The sequence below is a fragment of the Schistocerca americana genome, chromosome 2 (assembly GCF_021461395.2).
Source record: "Schistocerca americana isolate TAMUIC-IGC-003095 chromosome 2, iqSchAmer2.1, whole genome shotgun sequence".
In the NCBI taxonomy this organism is placed as follows: Eukaryota; Metazoa; Arthropoda; class Insecta; order Orthoptera; family Acrididae; genus Schistocerca; species Schistocerca americana.
The window spans coordinates 945,529,375-945,549,291 of record NC_060120.1 but is presented as its reverse complement, the minus strand read 5'-3'; the positions used below and the strand labels follow the sequence as shown (position 1 = coordinate 945,549,291).

The window sequence follows — 19,917 nt, the reverse complement described above, 5'->3', positions numbered from 1 at the left end:
TGAAACATAAGATATTAGGTGAATGGAGTGGCCTGCCTGTTCTCCAGACCTAAACCCCATCGAGCAAGTCTGGGATGCTCTCGGTCGACGTATCGCTGCACGTCTTCAAACCCCTACGACATTTCAGGAGCTCCGAAAGGCAGTGGTGCAAAAATGGGAGGCTATACCCCAGCAGATACTCGACCACCTGATCCAGGGTATGCGAACCCGTTATGCGGCCTGTGTACTTGTGCATGGTGATCATATCCCATATTGATGTCGGGGTACATGCACAGGAAACAGTGGTATTTTGTAGCACATATGGTTCTGGACGGTTTTCTCAACTTATCAACAATACCGTGGAATTACAAATCTGTGTCGTGTGTATTCGCTATGTACCTATGCTATTAGCGCCAATTTTGTGTAGTGCCACGTTGTGTGGCACCACATTCTGCAACTATCCTTAATTTGTGACCATGAGTGCAAGTCACTATTGGGTTATTCTGGGATGATTCCAATCGACAAGTCGACAACCAGTTTCTAGCCCCATCCTTCTCAAATTCAGCCGTTTACACAATGTGGTGACAAAAGTCATGGTACACCTCGTAACATCGTGTGGGATCTCCTTTTTCCCGGCGTAGTGCAGCAACTCGATGTAGCATGGACTCAACAAGTCGCTGGAAGTCCGCTGCAGAAATATTGAGCCATCATGTCTGTAAAACCGTCTATAACTGGGAAAGAGTTGCCAATGCAAGATTTTGTGCACGAACTGACCTCCAGATTATTTCCCATAAATATTCGAAGGAATTCATGTTGTACGATCTAGGTGGCTAGCTCATTCTCTCGAATTCTTCAAACCAATCGCGAACAACTGTAGCCTAGTGACATGACACATTGTCATCCATAAACATTTTATCGCTGTTTGAGAACATGAAGTCCATGAATGGCAGCAAATGGTCTCCAACGAGCCGATCATAACCATTTACAGTCAATGATCGGTTCAGTGGCGGACACAGTCCATACAATGTAAACATAGGCGGCACCACTATGGAGATACGACCAGATTTCAGGGTGCCTTGTCGACAACATAGGTTGTTGGCTTCATGGGTTCTGTGCCACTCTAGAACTCTACCATCAACTGTTACCAACTGAAATCGGGACTCATCTGATCAGGGCACGGTTTTTCAGTCGTCTAGGATCCAACCGATGTAGACACGAACCGAGGATAGGCGTTGCAGGCGATGTCGTGCTGTCAGCAAAGACACTCGCGTTTGTCTTGTGCTGCCATAGCCCGTTAAAGCCGTATTTCGCCATACTGTTCTAACGGATATGTTCGTCATAGGTCCCACAATAATGTCTGTGATCACTTCACGCAGTATTGCTTGTCTGTTAGCACTAACAACTCTACGCGAACGCCGCTGCTCTCGGTCGTTAAGTGAAAGTCGTTGGCCATTTTGTTGTCAGTGGTGAGAGCTAATGCCTGAAATTTGGTATTCTCGGCACGCTCTTGATGCTGTGGATCTCGGCATAGTGAATTCTCCAACCGTTTCCGAACTGGAATGCCCCATCTATTTAGTTCCAACTACCATTCAGCGTTCATAGTCAGTTAATTCCCGTCGTGCGGCCATAATAACGCTGGAAATCTTTTCAAATGAATCACCTGAGTGCAAATGGCAGCTACGCCAATGCACTGCCCTTTTATACCTAGCTGACACGACACTACCGCCATCCGTATATGTGCTTCTTGTTATCCGATGACTTTTGTAGCCTCAGTGTAGTATAGCACCTGTAGCGATCTCATTGTTGTGGAGACATCAACGTTAAACTTAGTTCATTTTCCTATTTCCACCATCCAAAGGTCACACAGCGGAAGAAGGCGTTGTTAAAGCAACCCACATCTCCAGCATTTCGCGTCCACTCGATGTTGACCTCCGATGTAGGAATGGGGTCGAGGACACACATCAGGCTGACGGAGTCACCATCCACAACGGATCTGGTACGCTCCCCCAAAATCTCCGGCTCTGGAATAAAGAAAATAAACCTTTAGATTACTGGAATCATGTCAACACACACTGCAACATCTCGTCTTTCATAAACAGTCTTCCAGATGCGAAATTGATCGAGGCGTTGCTATATCTTTAGGTATTCTGTTTCGTTATTTAGAAGGTACTCTCTGATTTTCCCGTACATTCTACCATCTAACAGGGTGCTGACCCACCTTTTCCTTGTGAAACAGCTGCAGTTATTAGGTTGGTGCATAAGTTCGTAGCGTTTTTGTTTTACATGTTAGTATTCCGATTGCTATGGGTTTATTTACCGATTGTCACTTTCTGTTTTTAGTACACTGTTGCTATTTGAGTTTGCACATTGGCATTTTGTCATTTGTAGATAGTGAGTGGAGGTGTGGACGGTAGAAAATTGAGTGCCAAATGGAGAAATCGGAACGTTTCCGACATATTTTTCTGTTTGAGTTCAGTTGAGGTGCGACAGCAGCGGAGGTAGCCAGAACATTTGCGTCGTGTATGGGGATCATGAAATTGGACAGGGCACGGCAAGAAAATGGTTCTCTCATTTTAAGAGGATCTTTTTGACATTAGTGACTCCCCACATTGAGGAAGACCTTCGGGGTTCAATGAAAATCGTTTAAATGCGTTAATCCACAATGATCCACGTCAGTATACTTGAAAACTGTCAAATCTGATGAACCGTGATCATTCTGCCATCGTGCGACATTTGGATGCAGCGGGGAAGGGTCAAAAAGCGGCTGTACAGGCACAGCATCCTCTAAGTCAGAATCACAAAAATCAGAAGGTAGTCTTATGTGGGTCTTTGCTTGCCCGTCGTCAATTGGATCGTGAACAACACCAACCCTTCCTATCCTGTGTCTTCATGTTAACGTAAGGAAAATAAAGGATCGTTGAACTCAAAAAAGGCAGCAACGCCCCGAACAAAGAGCTGTGCGTATCCACAGAAGATAATGTTATGCATCTGGTGGAACAGTGACTGTGTGGTGCATACGAATTGCATCCCCGAAGTGTAGCCATCACTGCGGACATTTATTGCCAACAACTGAGACGTCTTGTAGACGCAGGTCCGAGAACAACGGAACGAAGACTGCGTGAAGTGTGGCACTCGACGACAACGCTCGCCCGCATTCTGCTAGACTGAGAAGAAACACTGTACAGGAAATGGATTAGGAAACCATTCCGCACCCGCCTCATTCACCTGATCCGGGACGCTCACATTTTCACCATTTACGCTCTCTATGGAACAACCTTGAAATAACTTCCTTTATGGATGAAAATGCGCTCCGATCATGGCTCGACGAATTTTTCGCCTCAAAAGCACGTGATTTCTACAGTCGCGGGACCGAAAAATTACACCAGCGTTGGCTTTCTGTTCTAGATATTTGAGGAGAATATATTATTGATGACTTAAGTCACTGTTACATACAGGGTGTTACAAAAAGGTATGGCCAAACTTTCAGGAAACACTCCTCACACACAAAGGAAGAAAATATGTTATGTGGACATGTGTCCGGAAATGCTTAGTTTCCATGTTAGAGCTCATTTTATTACTTGTTGTGACTGAAATTTTCCCACCACCGAGGGCAGCACGTACAACTCGGCCATGTCGCGCATGTCAACACCTGACGCATGCGCTGTAGGATACCAGTACATTTCGCATGCGCGAGATTCGGCATAAATACCGCGACTGCACCTGGGCTCTTCAGTAGTTGTGTACTCACCTGATGATGGCCGGACGTCTCTGGGCTGAAATATCGTGGCAGAATGTCGACGGGATCCGGCTGCATACCCGGAAATTATTAGAAGACATTTTATTACTTCTCTTCAAATCACATTAATCATGGAATGGAAACACACAGAAACAGAACGTACCAGCGTGACTTCAAACACTTTGTTACAGGACATGTTTAAAATGTCCTCCGTTAGCGAGGATACATGCATCCACCCTCCGTCGCATGGAATCCCTGATGCGCTGATGCAGCCGTGGAGAATGGCGTATTATATCACAGCCGTCCACAATACGAGAACGAAGAGTCTCTACATTTGTACCGGGGTTGCGTAGACAAGAGCTTTCAAATGCCCCCATAAATGAAAGTCAAGAGGGTTGAGGTCAGGAGAGCGTGGAGGCCATGGAATTGGTCCGCCTCTACCAATCCATCGGCCACCGAATCTGTTGTTGAGAAGCGTACGAACACTTTGACTGAAATGTGCAGGAGCTCCATCGTGCATGAACCACATGTTGTGTCGTACTTGTAAAGGCATATGTTCTAGCAGCACAGGTAGAGTATCCCGTAAGAAATCATGATAACGTGCTCCATTGAGCGTAGGTGGAAGAACATAGGGCCCAATCAAGACATCACCGACAATGCCTGCCCAAACGTACACAGAAAATCTGTGTTGATGACGCAATTGCACAATTGCGTGCGGATTCTCGTCAGCCCACACATGTTAATTGTGAAAATTTACAATTTTATAACTTTGGAATGAAGCCTCATCCGTATAGAGAACATTTGCACTGAAATGAGGATTGACACATTGTTGGATGAACCATTCGCAGAAGTGTACCCGTCGAGGCCAATAAGCTGCTGATAGTGCCTGCACACGCTGTACATCGTACGGAAACAACTGGTTCTCCCGTAGCACTCCCCATACAGTGACGTGGTCAACGTTACCTTGTACAGCAGCTGCTTCTCTGACGCTGACATTAGGGTTATCGTCAACTGCACGAAGAATTGCCTCGTCCATTGCAGGCGTCCTCGTCGTTCTAGGTCTTCCCCAGTCGCGAGTCGTAGGCTGGAATGTTCCGTGCTCCCTAAGACGCCGATCAATTGCTTCAAACGTCTTCCTGTCGGGACACCTTCGTTCTGGAAATATTTCTCGATACAAACGTACCGCGCCACGGCTATTGCCCAGTGCTAATCCATACATCAAATGGGCATCTGCCAACTCCGCATTTGTAACCATTGCACTGACTGCAAAACCACGTTCGTGATGAACACTAACCTGTTGATGCTACGTACTGATGTGCTTGATGCTAGTACTGTAGAGCAATGAGTCGCATGTCAACACAAGCACCAAAGTCAACATTACCTTCCTTCAACTGGGCCAAGTGGCGGTGAATCTAGGAAGTACAGTACATACTGACGAAACTAAAATGAGCTCTAACATGGAAATTAAGCGTTTCCGGACACATGTCCACATAACATCTTTTCTTTATTTATGTGTGAGGAATGTTTCCTGAAACACCCTGTATATCTGTTGTAGTTATTAAACTTATGGAAAAAGGTTAAGAACTTACGCAGCAACCAAATAGTTCTGGAAAAATGCTCCATCGGCGCTTGGTACGCGGCTAGAAGTAGAAAGTTCCAGATGTATGAGCTCAGAACTTACAGTTCATGGAGACCGCAAGCAAGTGGTTTGGTGCACCTCAGCGACGGGATGGTTTTGCTCTGTACGGCTCGTTACCGGCAAGTTTGGTTGTGTACAGACACATTCCGACGCAGAGAGATACAATACTTTAAAGTCTGCTCCATAGATTAAACTGAGAGGACTGTAGGATATAATCTCTGTAATGTTCATATTGGATTCTCTTTTGTTTCATACTCAAAGAAGGAGTTAAGATACACTTTCGATTATCACCTTGTAGGGGATGGGTAATTTTTGGTGTGTGCTGACAGGCTGCCATCTTGTTAGTATTTATGGTTTGTGCGATGGGCAGAGAAAGTCTTATTGTGTTGTGAATAAAAAATAGTGAAAATTTTCTAAGTTTTACGAAAATTATTTAAAGCGACATAGCATTGTATTCCTTTGTTTCCACCGTCTTCGTGAAGGAAACCGATGCCGACTTACGAAGGTACACACGGTCAACAAAGATGGCGACTAATGAATTAATATTGTGGCAGAAGGGCTAATTCTACGTCTAAGGTGAGAACTCTGAATAAATCAGCAACGACGTAGAATTGAAAAATATTGCTAATCGGAATTGTAAATTATATTACAGGAAAATTTCACGCAGCACTGAATTTGTCCGCATTCAAGCCAGTCAATACAGTATGTAAAAAAGGATTTCAAAAATTCTAAAGTTAAAGTTCCATATCCATAATTTTTTCTCTTTTCAAAAAAATCAATAAATTTATTTTTTTATTTATTTCGCCACAGTTGCTATGTTATCGAAGCAAATTCATTAGAATGCTCCTAATGAACTGTAGTAGATTCTGGTACTGTGAAATGGGCAACTGTCGTGCTGGAAGTCTTCTTGTCCGACGGGAAAAAGTTTCGGCTTGAGGCGATATGTGTAATAAGCAGAAATACTGACCATAGGTTTCACACTGCTATGTGTGAAACGCATGTTACCTTAGAGAGCTGATGTAAACCCTCCCACTGGCATCTTACTGTCCCTCTAGGCGTACGTACTCCCCTAAATAAATGTGTTGAGCAGCGTTCGTCTGGAACACCGTCACCTGTCCAATTTCAACAGATACTGACGACAGCAGCAAACAGTCATACAAAATGGCTGGACAGATCCAAGTAGCGCTTTCGCCTCCCCACACAAAATCTTTCATATTGTTTTTCCCTGTCCCATGCAAATTCTACATGGGCTATCCCTAGTCTGTTTTGTGAGTCATTTTTGTCGAAAGAGACCTATGTAGAATCCTTTGGATACAAATTGTGGAGGACAATAGTTAATGATGAATGAGACGAGCCTTATGCTGTGTGGAATATCCTGGAAACTCGAGATAACGAACAATTGAATTATACAAGGAAGACGATAAAAAAAGTTCCCGTCGTTCAATGCAGCTCTCAAAATTGAACATTTTTGTCTCGAGAAATTTTATGGTATGTTATACCAATATAATCAAAACATTTTGTATGGATGAAACGCTGGACAGCGCTTTAGGGAAAAACGGATGGTGAACAAGATCTTAGCACCTTTCCAGTCTTGTAGTGAAGAACATTAAGTAGATGTTGCACTGTAGTTTCAATTACTCTAACATGCAGTAAAAGACTTTGTAGAAGGATAATCAACCTCTAACAAAGTTTCTAGCTTGGTTGCAACAAGATGGATGGTTGGCTCATTTTTCCATGCTGAGTAGATGTATTTAATATCAGCCTTCACCTGAACAGTGCATTCGGAACCAGAGAGGTGGCTGCTATGGAAGTCAGACTTGACTTTCTTTGATCGAGGTCTGCTGCAACGGAAGACGAAATTAAGACAGAATTTAGAAAATAAGCCTCTTTGCTGACTCAGCGTCAAACAAAGCCGCATTTGTGTTTAGATCTGAGTTCGTTACTTCTCGAATATTTTAGTAACAGGTGTCTGCGAGGAAACTGGACAATAATAACTATTGCCATATTTGCGATTTGGTTTAAGAACGTTACATTTTAATGCCTGGAAAATTCGGTGTGTTCGTTATGTATTACATATACTGCTAATGACATGATTAAATTAGAGTAACTTCTTAGAAATCTATTACAGATACAATCAAAACATTATGAGATTTGAATTTTCAGCACTTTTATTCATGTTAATTTCAGTAAGCGATGTTGCAGTTATTTAGGGTTGTGTAAATGTGTCTAAAAGGCATTTTCATTCCATCCCTTTCGTCTTCAATTAAACTATTTGTTCTTGCCTTTGCTAATATCTTTACAACGTAATTATTCAAATTATTTCAGTTTTTGAAGTATTAGATGCAGTACATTCATTCCGTTTATGTTTTATACCAGTTTGTGCACTGGCTGTTTGATATATTTCTCATCTCACTACAGTTAATATAGTTTCAAATGTACTATTAACATTATTAATTTGTCAAGATACGTCTAATACAGGACCTTTCAGTATGTTTTCCTTAATATATTGCGCAAGTGTATGTAGAAAGTAAGAGCTTCTCAATAAGTATTGGATTGAGCAGTTCATCTGGCTGTGGTTTACTAGTTTCTTTTTTTATGGTACTGCTGGACAGTTCTGTGATAGTTCCTTTCAAATACTGATGCAAATTTCAATTAGATTTTACATTACCATCTCATTCCTAACCAGCTCTTTTGTCCTGTTCTTAATCTTTGTACACTCCTGGAAATTGAAATAAGAACACCGTGAATTCATTGTCCCAGGAAGGGGAAACTTTATTGACACATTCCTGGGGTCAGATACATCACATGATCACACTGACAGAACCACAGGCACATAGACACAGGCAACAGAGCATGCACAATGTCGGCACTAGTACAGTGTATATCCACCTTTCGCAGCAATGCAGGCTGCTATTCTCCCATGGAGACGATCGTAGAGATGCTGGATGTAGTCCTGTGGAACGGCTTGCCATGCCATTTCCACCTGGCGCCTCAGTTGGACCAGCGTTCGTGCTGGACGTGCAGACCGCGTGAGACGACGCTTCATCCAGTCCCAAGCATGGTCAATGGGGGACAGATCCGGAGATCTTGCTGGCCAGGGTAGTTGACTTACACCTTCTAGAGCACGTTGGGTGGCACGGGATACATGTGGACGTGCATTGTCCTGTTGGAACAGCAAGTTCCCTTGCCGGTCTAGGAATGGTAGAACGATGGGTTCGATGACGGTTTGGATGTACCGTGCACTATTCAGTGTCCCCTCGACGATCACCAGTGGTGTACGGCCAGTGTAGGAGATCGCTCCCCACACCATGATGCCGGGTGTTGGCCCTGTGTGCCTCGGTCGTATGCAGTCCTGATTGTGGCGCTCACCTGCACGGCGCCAAACACGCATACGACCATCATTGGCACCAAGGCAGAAGCGACTCTCATCGCTGAAGACGACACGTCTCCATTCGTCCCTCCATTCACGCCTGTCGCGACACCACTGGAGGCGGGCTGCACGATGTTGGGGCGTGAGCGGAAGACGGCCTAACGGTGTGCGGGACCGTAGCCCAGCTTCATGGAGACGGTTGCGAATGGTCCTCGCCGATACCCCAGGAGCAACAGTGTCCCTAATTTGCTGGGAAGTGGCGGTGCGGTCCCCTACGGCACTGCGTAGGATCCTACGGTCTTGGCGTGCATCCGTGCGTCGCTGCGGTCCGGTTCCAGGTCGACGGGCACGTGCACCTTCCGCCGACCACTGGCGACAACATCGATGTACTGTGGAAACCTCACGCCCCACGTGTTGAGCAATTCGGCGGTACGTCCACCCGGCCTCCCGCATGCCCACTATACGCCCTCGCTCAAAGTCCGTCAACTGCACATACGGTTCACGTCCACGCTGTCGCGGCATGCTACCAGTGTTAAAGACTGCGATGGAGCTCCGTATGCCACGGCAAACTGGCTGACACTGACGGCGGCGGTGCACAAATGCTGCGTAGCTAGCGCCATTCGACGGCCAACACCGCGGTTCCTGGTGTGTCCGCTGTGCCGTACGTGTGATCATTGCTTGTACAGCCCTCTCGCAGTGTCCGGAGCAAGTATGGTGGGTCTGACACACCGGTGTCAATGTGTTCTTTTTTCCATTTCCAGGAGTGTATCTTGGTATCGTTGTTTTCTACGGACACGTGTCAGAACTGTATGGTTTTATATTATATATTTCATTAGGTGTTCACCATGGTCAGCCACTGCAGTATCATAAGTTAAACCTTATTTTTTTACTATAAAAACTGTGTATGAAAATTTTGTCTATCTGAAAATGGGTCCCACTATGTCACTTTAAACATGTTCAAAGATTCACTATTGCAATCAGAGTGTAACACCAAAACAATGTTTACAGGTTTTGTTAAGATCTTATAAAATGGTATTCTGGTATGCATATGGACTAAGGAAGGTTTCACAGCATTATTAATGGTTTCCATTGTTTATGTATACCTGGTCGCTTTTTCAGCTATATTTAGATAGATTGTAGCATAAATATGTGAATGTGTTCACTCTTCCCAGAATTTTATTTTTCAGACAGATCTTACTCCGACTTGTGTATTTTCCACAAATGGCCATAGATTTTTATCTTTCATATAATCTGTAAACTGTGTAGAGAATGCAGCATGTCCTCAAAAAATGCTAAAAGAGCTGAATCATTTGAAACATGTAAAGTATCTAGCTTCATGTTTATGTCGATGCTATGGAATTCTGTAGCATTCTTGATTGATTTTATTCATATAAATAATAAACAAGTGTGTTGTAAGGTTGCATCTCCATCACACTCCAGCATGGGTTCTGCTCCACTCTCATAATTGTCCTCTTTCTTGAAACAGATTAAATTTGTTGAAACATTTTGTATATACTTTCAATGAGTTATTCTGGGATATGATCAAGTCCCAGAATTTAAGTTTGTTTGTTTCTGTTGACTTCATCAGCAGCTTACTTGAAGTCAACAAAGGCAATATGTGTTTCTAGCTTACAGTCTCTATGTTCTCTGTTGGAATTTTTTAAGAAAAATTGCGATCGCAGCATTATCTTTCTTTATAAAAGCCAATTTGTTTCTCACCCATGATTCTTACACAATGGCTGTGCATTGTATTTTTGATGATGATAGATACGCAGCACCACAAAAACGGCTACATGCGCCAATCAGGTGCCTGACAGGAAACGTGGGAAACGAGTCATATTTGTGGTTGCTGGCCACGTGTTGGAGGGCAGTCCGCAGCCCAGGCGCTGTCTTGGTTTTCAGTCTTCCGACAGCACAGGCACTCATAAGCGTCTGAAACTTCTTAGAGAACAGATGGCTTTATGCAGTCGGCCTTCGCTTCTCTTATTTATAGTTTCTTAAGGAATGGATGGCGTAAGTCACCCGTCATAGACTCTGCTCGTCTGGACCTGCCACGAACTAATTCGGACGTGAACCACCTCCTCTCATGCTTTCTATTCCCTTTATCTCATGCGACCTCCTGGAGCCTCATTCAACCCTTTCTCCCACACCAGATGATCCCATCTGTAAATCTAGTTTCAGAATACACCCAAATGCTCAGTGTATTTCTCTCTTTGATTTCCAGCCTCTCTTTGGACTCTCCTTCTCTCCCACCCCGGCAAAGTTCCACGTTACTCGTCTGTACAGTTGACTTCATCAAGAAAGTTACAAAGATACAAGATTTTAGCTCAGCAGAGCGTGGAAACTGGCGTTGGGCGGGAGGGGGGGGGGGGGGGAGGGGGGTAAGACATTATAGGTCGCAGAGAAAAAAAAACCTGCCGAGTGCACACTTATGCGTGCCTGAAAGCACGACAGCTACGCTGGGCTCGAACAGCTTGCCAAAAGCATGCACATGAGAGTGTGATTTACTGCGGGGCTTCTCGTCCCAAGCAGCATCATGATGTTCGTTCTTCAGCAATAACGTCGGACGTCAACATCCACTGCTGTAACATAATAAGCCCCATCCCTTCCGATGCATCAGCGCCTGCTGAGCTAGCAGATAAACTGTCTCGCTGCTACAACTCTCCAGTCATATACACGGTCCAGTCACATTAATTTGACCACCGCCTATGTTCGGCGGCAAAGTGGAACAGTCACACCCAGACGGCAGGAGGTAGTACTTGCAGTGGAGGATATACACGGTGGTCGGAAATTCCCGTTACAGACTTCTACGACTTTAGAGGGGAGTGACTACGTCATATTATGAATGGGAACCCATGTCCGGAAACGTCATCCAACGAGACAACAGAGCGTCAAAGTTATACGCGCGGGCGTCTGTTAATGTACGTATACATGGGGTGATTCCGTGATGATGTTACAGACTTTCTAGGATGATGGAGAACGACAAGTGTACTAATTTGAAGTAAGGATCCCTGTACTGGAAGCGAACGAGTGGAAAGTTATAAACGGAAACCGCTCTGATACCTCTGACAGATGAATACATATACCGGTTCTTGTGTTGCGAAGAGTTTAGGGTTGGTAACTTTCAGTGATGGTGGTGTGGACAAAAACGAGAAAATATGTCCAATAAACGTGGGCTCTAAAGTGCGTAGCCGAACAGCTATGAACACCTGCTCACATTAGCGAAGATGAACGAATGGTCATAGCTCCTCAGGTATGCAATTTAAAGCCCACGTTTATAACTTTGAGGCTCTTTAGTCTTGTTGGATGACGTTTCCGGACATGGGTTCCCATTCAAAATATGACGTAGTCACTCCCCTCTAAAGTCGTAGAAGTCTGTAACGGGAATTTCCGACCACCCTGTATAAAGCGCGTCTGGAAGAAGCGGAAAACATGGAAGCATTTCCGAAACGACTTAGTCCGTAATTTTTCGTGTGAGGCCGTGGTTAAAACATGCCGTGAATGGCAAAATGGCGCTATCCAAAACCGGTACTGATGCAGGTGTGCTGCACCCTGCGCTAACATGGCAGGTGTTAACGTTGGCTGTGGAGATGTGTACGGGCGAACGTGCGAGCAACTGCCGAGCAACTGATGGGTGAGATGAAACATAGGCTACCGACAGTGTCTCCTCAACGACCTTTCAGCGAACGTTGCTGGGTACGGGCCACTGCATGCATCTCCTTTATGCGCTCATGCTGAATGCTTCTCGTTAGTGACGAATACTGGAACTTTCACGCTAGTACCGTCAAAAAAGGATGTATCTATCCTTGGGGATGATGTCCACCCCTACACGCACTTTCTTTTTCCTCAGCACGGTGGCATTCACCAGATTGGAGCTCGTCACACAGCTCACAGTGTACGTGCGTTGTTCGAAGAGCGCCAGGACGAGTTTACCGTACTCCCCTGGCCACCTAATTCCCCGAATTTAATCCCAAACGAGAATATGTAGAACGACCTCGATAGGACTGTTCAAGCCATGGATCATCAACCGAGAAACGTAGCGCAACTGGCCACAGCACTGGAGTCGAACGGCTCCACAGCTCTGTCGGTACCTTTCAGAAACACACTGACTCTCTTCCTGAACGTCTCGCAGCGGTACACACTGCAAAAATATGATTGTTCAGGCATCTGACTAGACAGTGTACACTGAGGTGACAAAAGTCATGTATCTGCGATATGCACATAAACAGGCGACGGTGGTATCGAGTACACAAGGTACCAGTTTTGGATAGCGCCATTTTGCCATTCACTGCAAATTTTAACCACGGCCGCTCAGGAAAAATTTACAGACTAAGTCGTTTCGGAAATGCTTCCACCCTTGGCTCGAAAGTCAGAGATCAAGCCCGTTTTGACGTCAGATAAATCGCGCCGTTTTTACACTATAACAGGTGCCCTGTTTTCCGCTTCTTCCAGACGCGCTTTATAAAGGTTGGTCGGAAATTCCCGTTACAAACTTCTACGACTTGTAAAGGGGAGTGAGTAGAAGGACAGATTAAGGCCATACGACATGGAATGGTAGTTCGAGCTAGACGCATGGTTGTCCGGGCGGGAAGGCGCGCCGGTCCCCGGCACGAATCCGCCCGGCGTATTAGCGTCGAGGTCCGGTGTGCCGGCCAGTCTGTGGATGGTTTTTAGGCGGTTTTCCATCTGTCTCGGCGAATGCGGGCTGGTTCCCCTTATTCCGCCTCAGTTACAGTATGTCGCCGATTGCTGCGCAAACACTTTCTACACGTGCGCGTACACCTCCATTACTCAACCACGCAAACATTGGGGTTACACTCGTCTGGTATGAGCCGTTCCCGGAGAGGTTGGGGGGACACTGGGGCCTGAACCGCACAATAACTCTAGGTTCGGCGTGGGGCGACGAAGGGGTGAGTGGAATGCTGTAGCCTTTTTTGGGATTGTGTACCACTGAGGCTACGGCGGGGATGAAGCGTCTCGGTCGTTTCTAGGTCCCCAGTTCCATACAATACAATACAATACAATAGACACATGGACAATAACGAGATTTTCACTCTGCAGCGGAGTGTGCGCTGATATGAAACTTCCTGGCAGATTAAAAATGTGTGCCGGACCGAGACTCCAACTCGGGACTTTGCCCTTCGCAGGAGAGCTTCTGTAAGGTTTGGAAGGTAGGAGGCGAGGTACTGGCAGCAGTAAAGCTGTGAGGACGCGGCGTGAGTCGTGCTCGGGTAGCTCAGTTGGTAGAGCACTTGCAAAGTCCCGAGTTCGAGTCTCGGTCCGGCACACAGTTATAATCTGCCAGGAAGTTTCACATGGACAATACTTTTCGGAAATCGTTTGTAAATTTAATAAACCGCGATCCACAGCGTCAAAAGCGTGCCGAGAATGCCAAATTTCGGGCAGTACCTCTCACCACGGATAACACAGTGGGCGGCGGCCTTCATTCAACGGCCGAGAGCAGCGGCGTTTGTGTCTAGCTGCCAGTGTTAACAGACAAGTAACACTGAGTGAAAGAAAAGCAGAAATCCGCGTGGGTCTTACGACGAACGTATCCGTCAGGACAGTGCGTCGTAATCTAGCGCTAATGGGATATGGCAGCAGATGACCGACGCGAGTGGCTTTGCCAACAGCGCGACACCGCCTGCAACGCCTATCTTGGGCTCGTCACTATATCGGTTGGACCCAACACAACTGGTAACCAAGGCTTGGTCACATCAGTCCCGATTTCAGTTGGTATGAACCGATGGTAGGGTTCGGGTGTGGTGCAGACCCACGAAGCCATGAACCTAAGTTGTCAACATGACAAGGCAGTGTGCTAGCTGGTGATGGCCCCATAATGGTGCGGTCAGTATTTACATGGAATGAATGAGTTCCTCCAGTCAAACTGAACCGATCATTGACTGGAAAAGGCTATGTTCGGCTACTTGCAGACCATTTGCACCTATTTGTGAACTTCGTGTTCCCAAACAACGATAGAATAATGTGGATGGCAATGCGCTTTGTCATCGGGACACACAATTTTTCGTGAGTAATTTGAGGAACATTCTGGAAAATCCGAGCTGATGAACTGGCCATCCAGAGCTCCCGACATGAAACCCATCGAACATTCAGAACATAATCGAGAGGTCAGTTCGTTCTGTACCGGCAACTCTTCCGAGATTATGGACGACTACATAGGTAGCATAATTCAGTATTTCTGCAGGGGACTTCCAATGACTTGAGTCCATGCCACGTCGAGTTGCTCCCCAACGCCAAACAAAAGGAGATCCGACTCGATATTAGGTGGCATCCCATGACTTTTGTCACCTCGCTGTATAATACGCTACTGGCCATTGAAATTGATACACAAAGAAGTAATGAAGATGATAAACGGGTATTCATTGGACAAATATATTATACTAAAACAGACATGTGATTACATTTTCATGCAATTTAGGTGCATAGATCCTGAGAAATCAGTACCCAAAACAATCATCTCTGGCCGTAATACCGGCCTTCATACGCCTAGGCATTCTGTCAAACAGAGCTTGGATGGCGTTTACAGGTACAGCTGCCCATGCAGCTTCAACACGATACCACAGTTCATCAAGATTAGTGACTGGAGTATTATGACGAGCCTGTTGCTCGGCCACCATTGAGCAGACGTCTTCAACTGGTGAGAGATCTGGAGAATGTGCTGGCCAGGGCAGCAGTCGAACATTTTCTATATCCAGAAAGGCCCGAACAGGACCTGCAACACGCGATCGTGCATTATCCGCTGAAATGTAGGGTTTCGCAGGGATCTAGTGAAGGGTAGAGCCACGGGTCGTAACACATCTGAAATGTAACGTCCACTGTTCAAAGTGCCGTCAATGCGAACAAGAGGTGACCGAGACTTGTAACCAATTGCACCCCATACCATCTCGCCAGGTGATACGCCAGTATGACGATGACGAATACAAGCTTCCAATATGCGTTCACCGCGATGTCGCCAAACACGGATGCGACCATCATGATGCTGTAAACAGAACTTCGAGTCATCCGAAAAAATGACGTTTTGCCATTCGTGCACCCAGGTTCGTCGTTGAGTACACCATCGCAGGCGCTCCTGTCTGTGATGCAGCGTCAATGGTAACCGCAGCCATGCTCTCCGAGCTGATAGTCCATGCTGCTGCAAACGTCGTCGAACTGTTCGTGCAGATGGTTGTTATCTTTGCAAACGTCCCAATCTGTTGACTCAGGGATCTAGACGTGGCTGCACGATCCGTTACAGACATGCGGATAAGATGCCTGTCATCTCGACTACTAGTGATACGAGGCCGTTGGGATCCAACACGACGTCCGTATTACCCTCCTGAACCCACCGATTCCATATTCTGCTAACAGTCATTGGATCTCGACCAACGTGAGCAGCAATGTCGCGAGACAATAAACCGCAATCGCGATAGGCTACAATCCGACCTTTATCGAAGTTGGAAACGTGATGGTACGCACTATGCCGTCTTACACAAGGCATCATAGGAACGTTTCACCAGGCAACGCCGGTCAACTGCTGTTCCTATATGAGAAATGGGTTGGAAAGTTCCCTCATGTTAGCACGTTGTAGGTGTCGCCACCGGCGCCAACCTTGTGTGAATGCTCTGAATCGCTAATCATTTGCATATCACAGCATGTTCTTCCTGTCGGTTAAATTTCGCATCCGTAGCACGTCATCTTCGTGTTGTAGCAATTGTAATGGCCAGTAGTGTAGCTACGAAGTATATCAAACAGAAGAGTAAGACACATGTCGTCACTAAAGCTTAACAGTGTCAGCGATCATTAAAAACATGCTACAAATCGTTGACAGAAGATAACTTCGGCGCTCCCGATAGTTGCAACTAAGGAAGATGCACAACTGTCCGTTTGACATTTTATGTAATTCCCCCGACCACACACCACCATTCCAGCAGTTATTACGTCCATACTGTCTCATGCAGCATAGATAATAGATACTGTAAACTGTGCTCGCAATTGCGTTTTCATTGGGATCTATTATTTGGAATTAATGGCGATGACGTTGAAAGTATCTGGCCCATGAAAGTCGATCTTATTTTGATCGAAGTAAGGTAATGCAGACCCCAGAAAATTAATCCACGACTGGAAGAAATTCAGTGACAGTACGTGGGATACAATTATTGGCATTCACAGTACGTAAATCACATGATATAGCCATGAAACTGATATAAAATTTCGCAAGAGAAGGAAGTAAAACTTGAATAGTGACAGGGAGAAGAATCTGTTGTTTTATGAATAGCGATGGTTCTGAATGAACACACGATGAGGTGACTAGTGAATGTAACCCCTGGTTGTTGTGGAAGCTGGTGATCGGTCGGGTATTGAGAAAGATGAGACCAAAACAGCCCCCACAGTTTGCACATACGCAGATTTTCCATGCTACTGGCACCCTAATGATGTTTTTTAGGGAAAAAAGAATTGACAAAATTGAAGGTATAGCGACAGAGGTCCATAACATTGAGGACACTTACTAGTGAATCTGCTTCAAAAATACGAGTTTTTTTTGCCATCTTAAATCAATATTTAGAGCTTTATGAACAAATTGGTAGTTAAATGAATCGATTTAGTCATCGGGAACATCTTTTAAAACAAATTTAAATATATGCCTGTATATGTCAACGACCGTGTTTCCGCTGCGGTCGGATGTCAAATGGAGTCATTATTATTTGCGTTACCTAGAAGCGTGAGACGCGGAAAGAAACAAGGTTTCACAGTACAATTGAAGAAAAGTAACGGAAAGAGTTTAATTTGTAATTACAATAGACGAAAAAGCAGCTTTTCTCTGAGTTCCTTTAATTCGTTTTTCGGTTTGTATTTGCGTCTGTGAGAGCGTTTTTCCCTAGCAAAGTAAGGGTGTATCGAGTTGAAATTAATATCACGTACTAAGGTCTGTGGTCGCTTGGCGGTGTAAAAGTTTTAAGCTTGTAAGTGAAGGCAGTGAGGAGTTATGGTCATTTATGTCGCATGTTTTCAAACACGAAGAGAAGAGACGCACCTTCTAGCCCAGTAGCTTAGTTTGCTTTGACTCTGCAGATGTTCGTGAATCGTTTAATGTATGCGATTGTCTCGCTGTCTCTTGTTTGAACTGGTCGCGTTATAACGGATCTGGTATTGAATCAGGGAAACCGTGAAACGAAAAATTCCGCACGTGGCCCCAATACCATGAGAGTACGAGCATTAGATGCAGTTACTTGCTTTAATGATGGGTCAGTCAGCAGATGTAATTCTTTAGAGTTCTTGAGAAATGAAATATTCCCCATCCGGCTCCAACACCATGAGATTAGGTGCAGTTATATTCTTTAATAATTGGGGTCAGTTAGCAGATGTGATGCTTTAGAGTTATTGGGACCAATATGAGACAAGCACTGATGGCAATTGATTGCTTGAGAGTGGCCGAAGGCGAAAAATGGGCTCTTGAGGCAACTAAAGAGGCCACGACAGCAAAGAAGAGCTATAAAAGGAAGAGAGAAGATGAGGAACACAAAATCCAAGAATATAATGCAACTGGAGGGCTCTAAGAACAAAAGAGGTGAGTAACAGATGAAATGTACCTTTAAATTGAATTTCCCAACAATCAAATTTCCTGACATTTTTATTTTACGCAAAAAGAAAAAACAATTTGAGCTAGAGGTCTGAAATTTTTGGTGATATTTCAGGATACCATTTGGAGAAAAGTAGGCTACAGGCACCAGCTTACTATCACCAGGAGGAAAAATATACCCTTATTAATTATAAAAAATTACCTTAATTTTGATTGTGTAATTTATGTATTTATAGTATAAAAACTATTGATTGAAATCATTTGATTCAATTCTGCTTGTTAGATAACAATAACAAAAATGTGATCACAAAGTTTTAAGCACCTAGTTGATAAGTCTATAGACTTCGAACATAGATTGGCAGGAAAAATTTTAAATTACTGACCGACATAAATGTTTATATAATAAAGTTTATATCAAAGCTATTGTGATTATTCTTATACCAAAATCTTCATCCTTAAAACACTTTCATTGTCCTAAAATATCTTTGTATTCAGAGTTCACATTATGCAGTTAGACCCTCATAAACTTTATGAAAATTGCTACTGTTTTTCCAGCGGTTTACTGGCAAGTTACCTTGAGACTGACGAGACTGTAGCGATTATAAACATCCTATAATAACGGGTATGTAATACAATAAACTACAATGTGCGTATGAAAAACTGGGGACCACGCATGATGTGTATCACATTTGTTGACTACAAACCTGATTTCGAGGAGGAACATTCCGGAATCTTGTATGGCGAAAGCTTTGCATATTCTGAAGGCTTTCTACAGTGGCTAGACGAAACGTACCACGTGATTATAACTGACGTGTAGCTACCCACGGAAACCCAGTATGGGTTGTAATTACCGTATGGTAGTGAAACCTGGTAGGTTTGCTTACACGTTAATGCGGAACCGATTTACGATGGAAAAAAATTGGTTCCACTTATGGTCACCAGGCGCAACTCCGGCGCTGTACAGCATTTCGGCCGGCCGAAGTGGCCATACGGTTCTAGGCGCTGCAGTCTGGAGCCGCGAGACCGCTACGGTCGCAGGTTCGAATCCTGCCTCGGGCATGGATGTGCGTGATGTCCTTAGGTTAGTTAGGTTTAACTAGTTCTAAGTTCTAGGGGACTAATGACCTCAGAAGTTGAGTCCCATAGTGCTCAGAGCCATTTGAATTTGAACAGCATTTCGTCGACGTCTACGGGGCTCAGACTGAACAAACTTTGTTAAGTGGCGGTTAATAATAAAATTAACTTGTGTCTTTCTTACTTATTTGACCTTTTCTGCCCATGTCCTGTTATTAATTCATTACATAAGGAACATTGCCGTACATCTTTCTTGCATTCACAGCGCCAGATTTGCACGTGGTGGCCAAAATTGGAACTAATTCTTTTCCCATCGTAAACCTCTTCTGCATTAGTGCAATGGAACATCTATAAAGTTTCGATGCCATACGATAATTACACTATAAAGTGTGAGTAACTGCACTTTAAATATAACCACCTGGTAAATCCACAACTACAACCTTCACACAAATGTAATTAAAATAGAATGGGAATGAAAGTGAAGTTGCACAAGAAAATATGAAAACCCTACTGTCGAGGGGAAAATTGGTGGCATTTGTTTT

The 19,917-nt window shown here is 44.6% G+C and overlaps 1 protein-coding gene across 1 annotated transcript in view; it reads right to left on the bottom strand.

Moving 5' to 3' along the window:
- The window catches only part of LOC124596088, a 147,553-nt gene that overhangs the window by 24,902 nt on the left and 102,734 nt on the right, over positions 1 to 19,917 (bottom strand). The window contains exon 6 of the mRNA XM_047135082.1: positions 1,876 to 2,000. Within this exon, the coding sequence (XP_046991038.1) occupies positions 1,876 to 2,000 (125 nt within the window). The remainder of the gene's footprint in view (positions 1 to 1,875; positions 2,001 to 19,917) is intronic.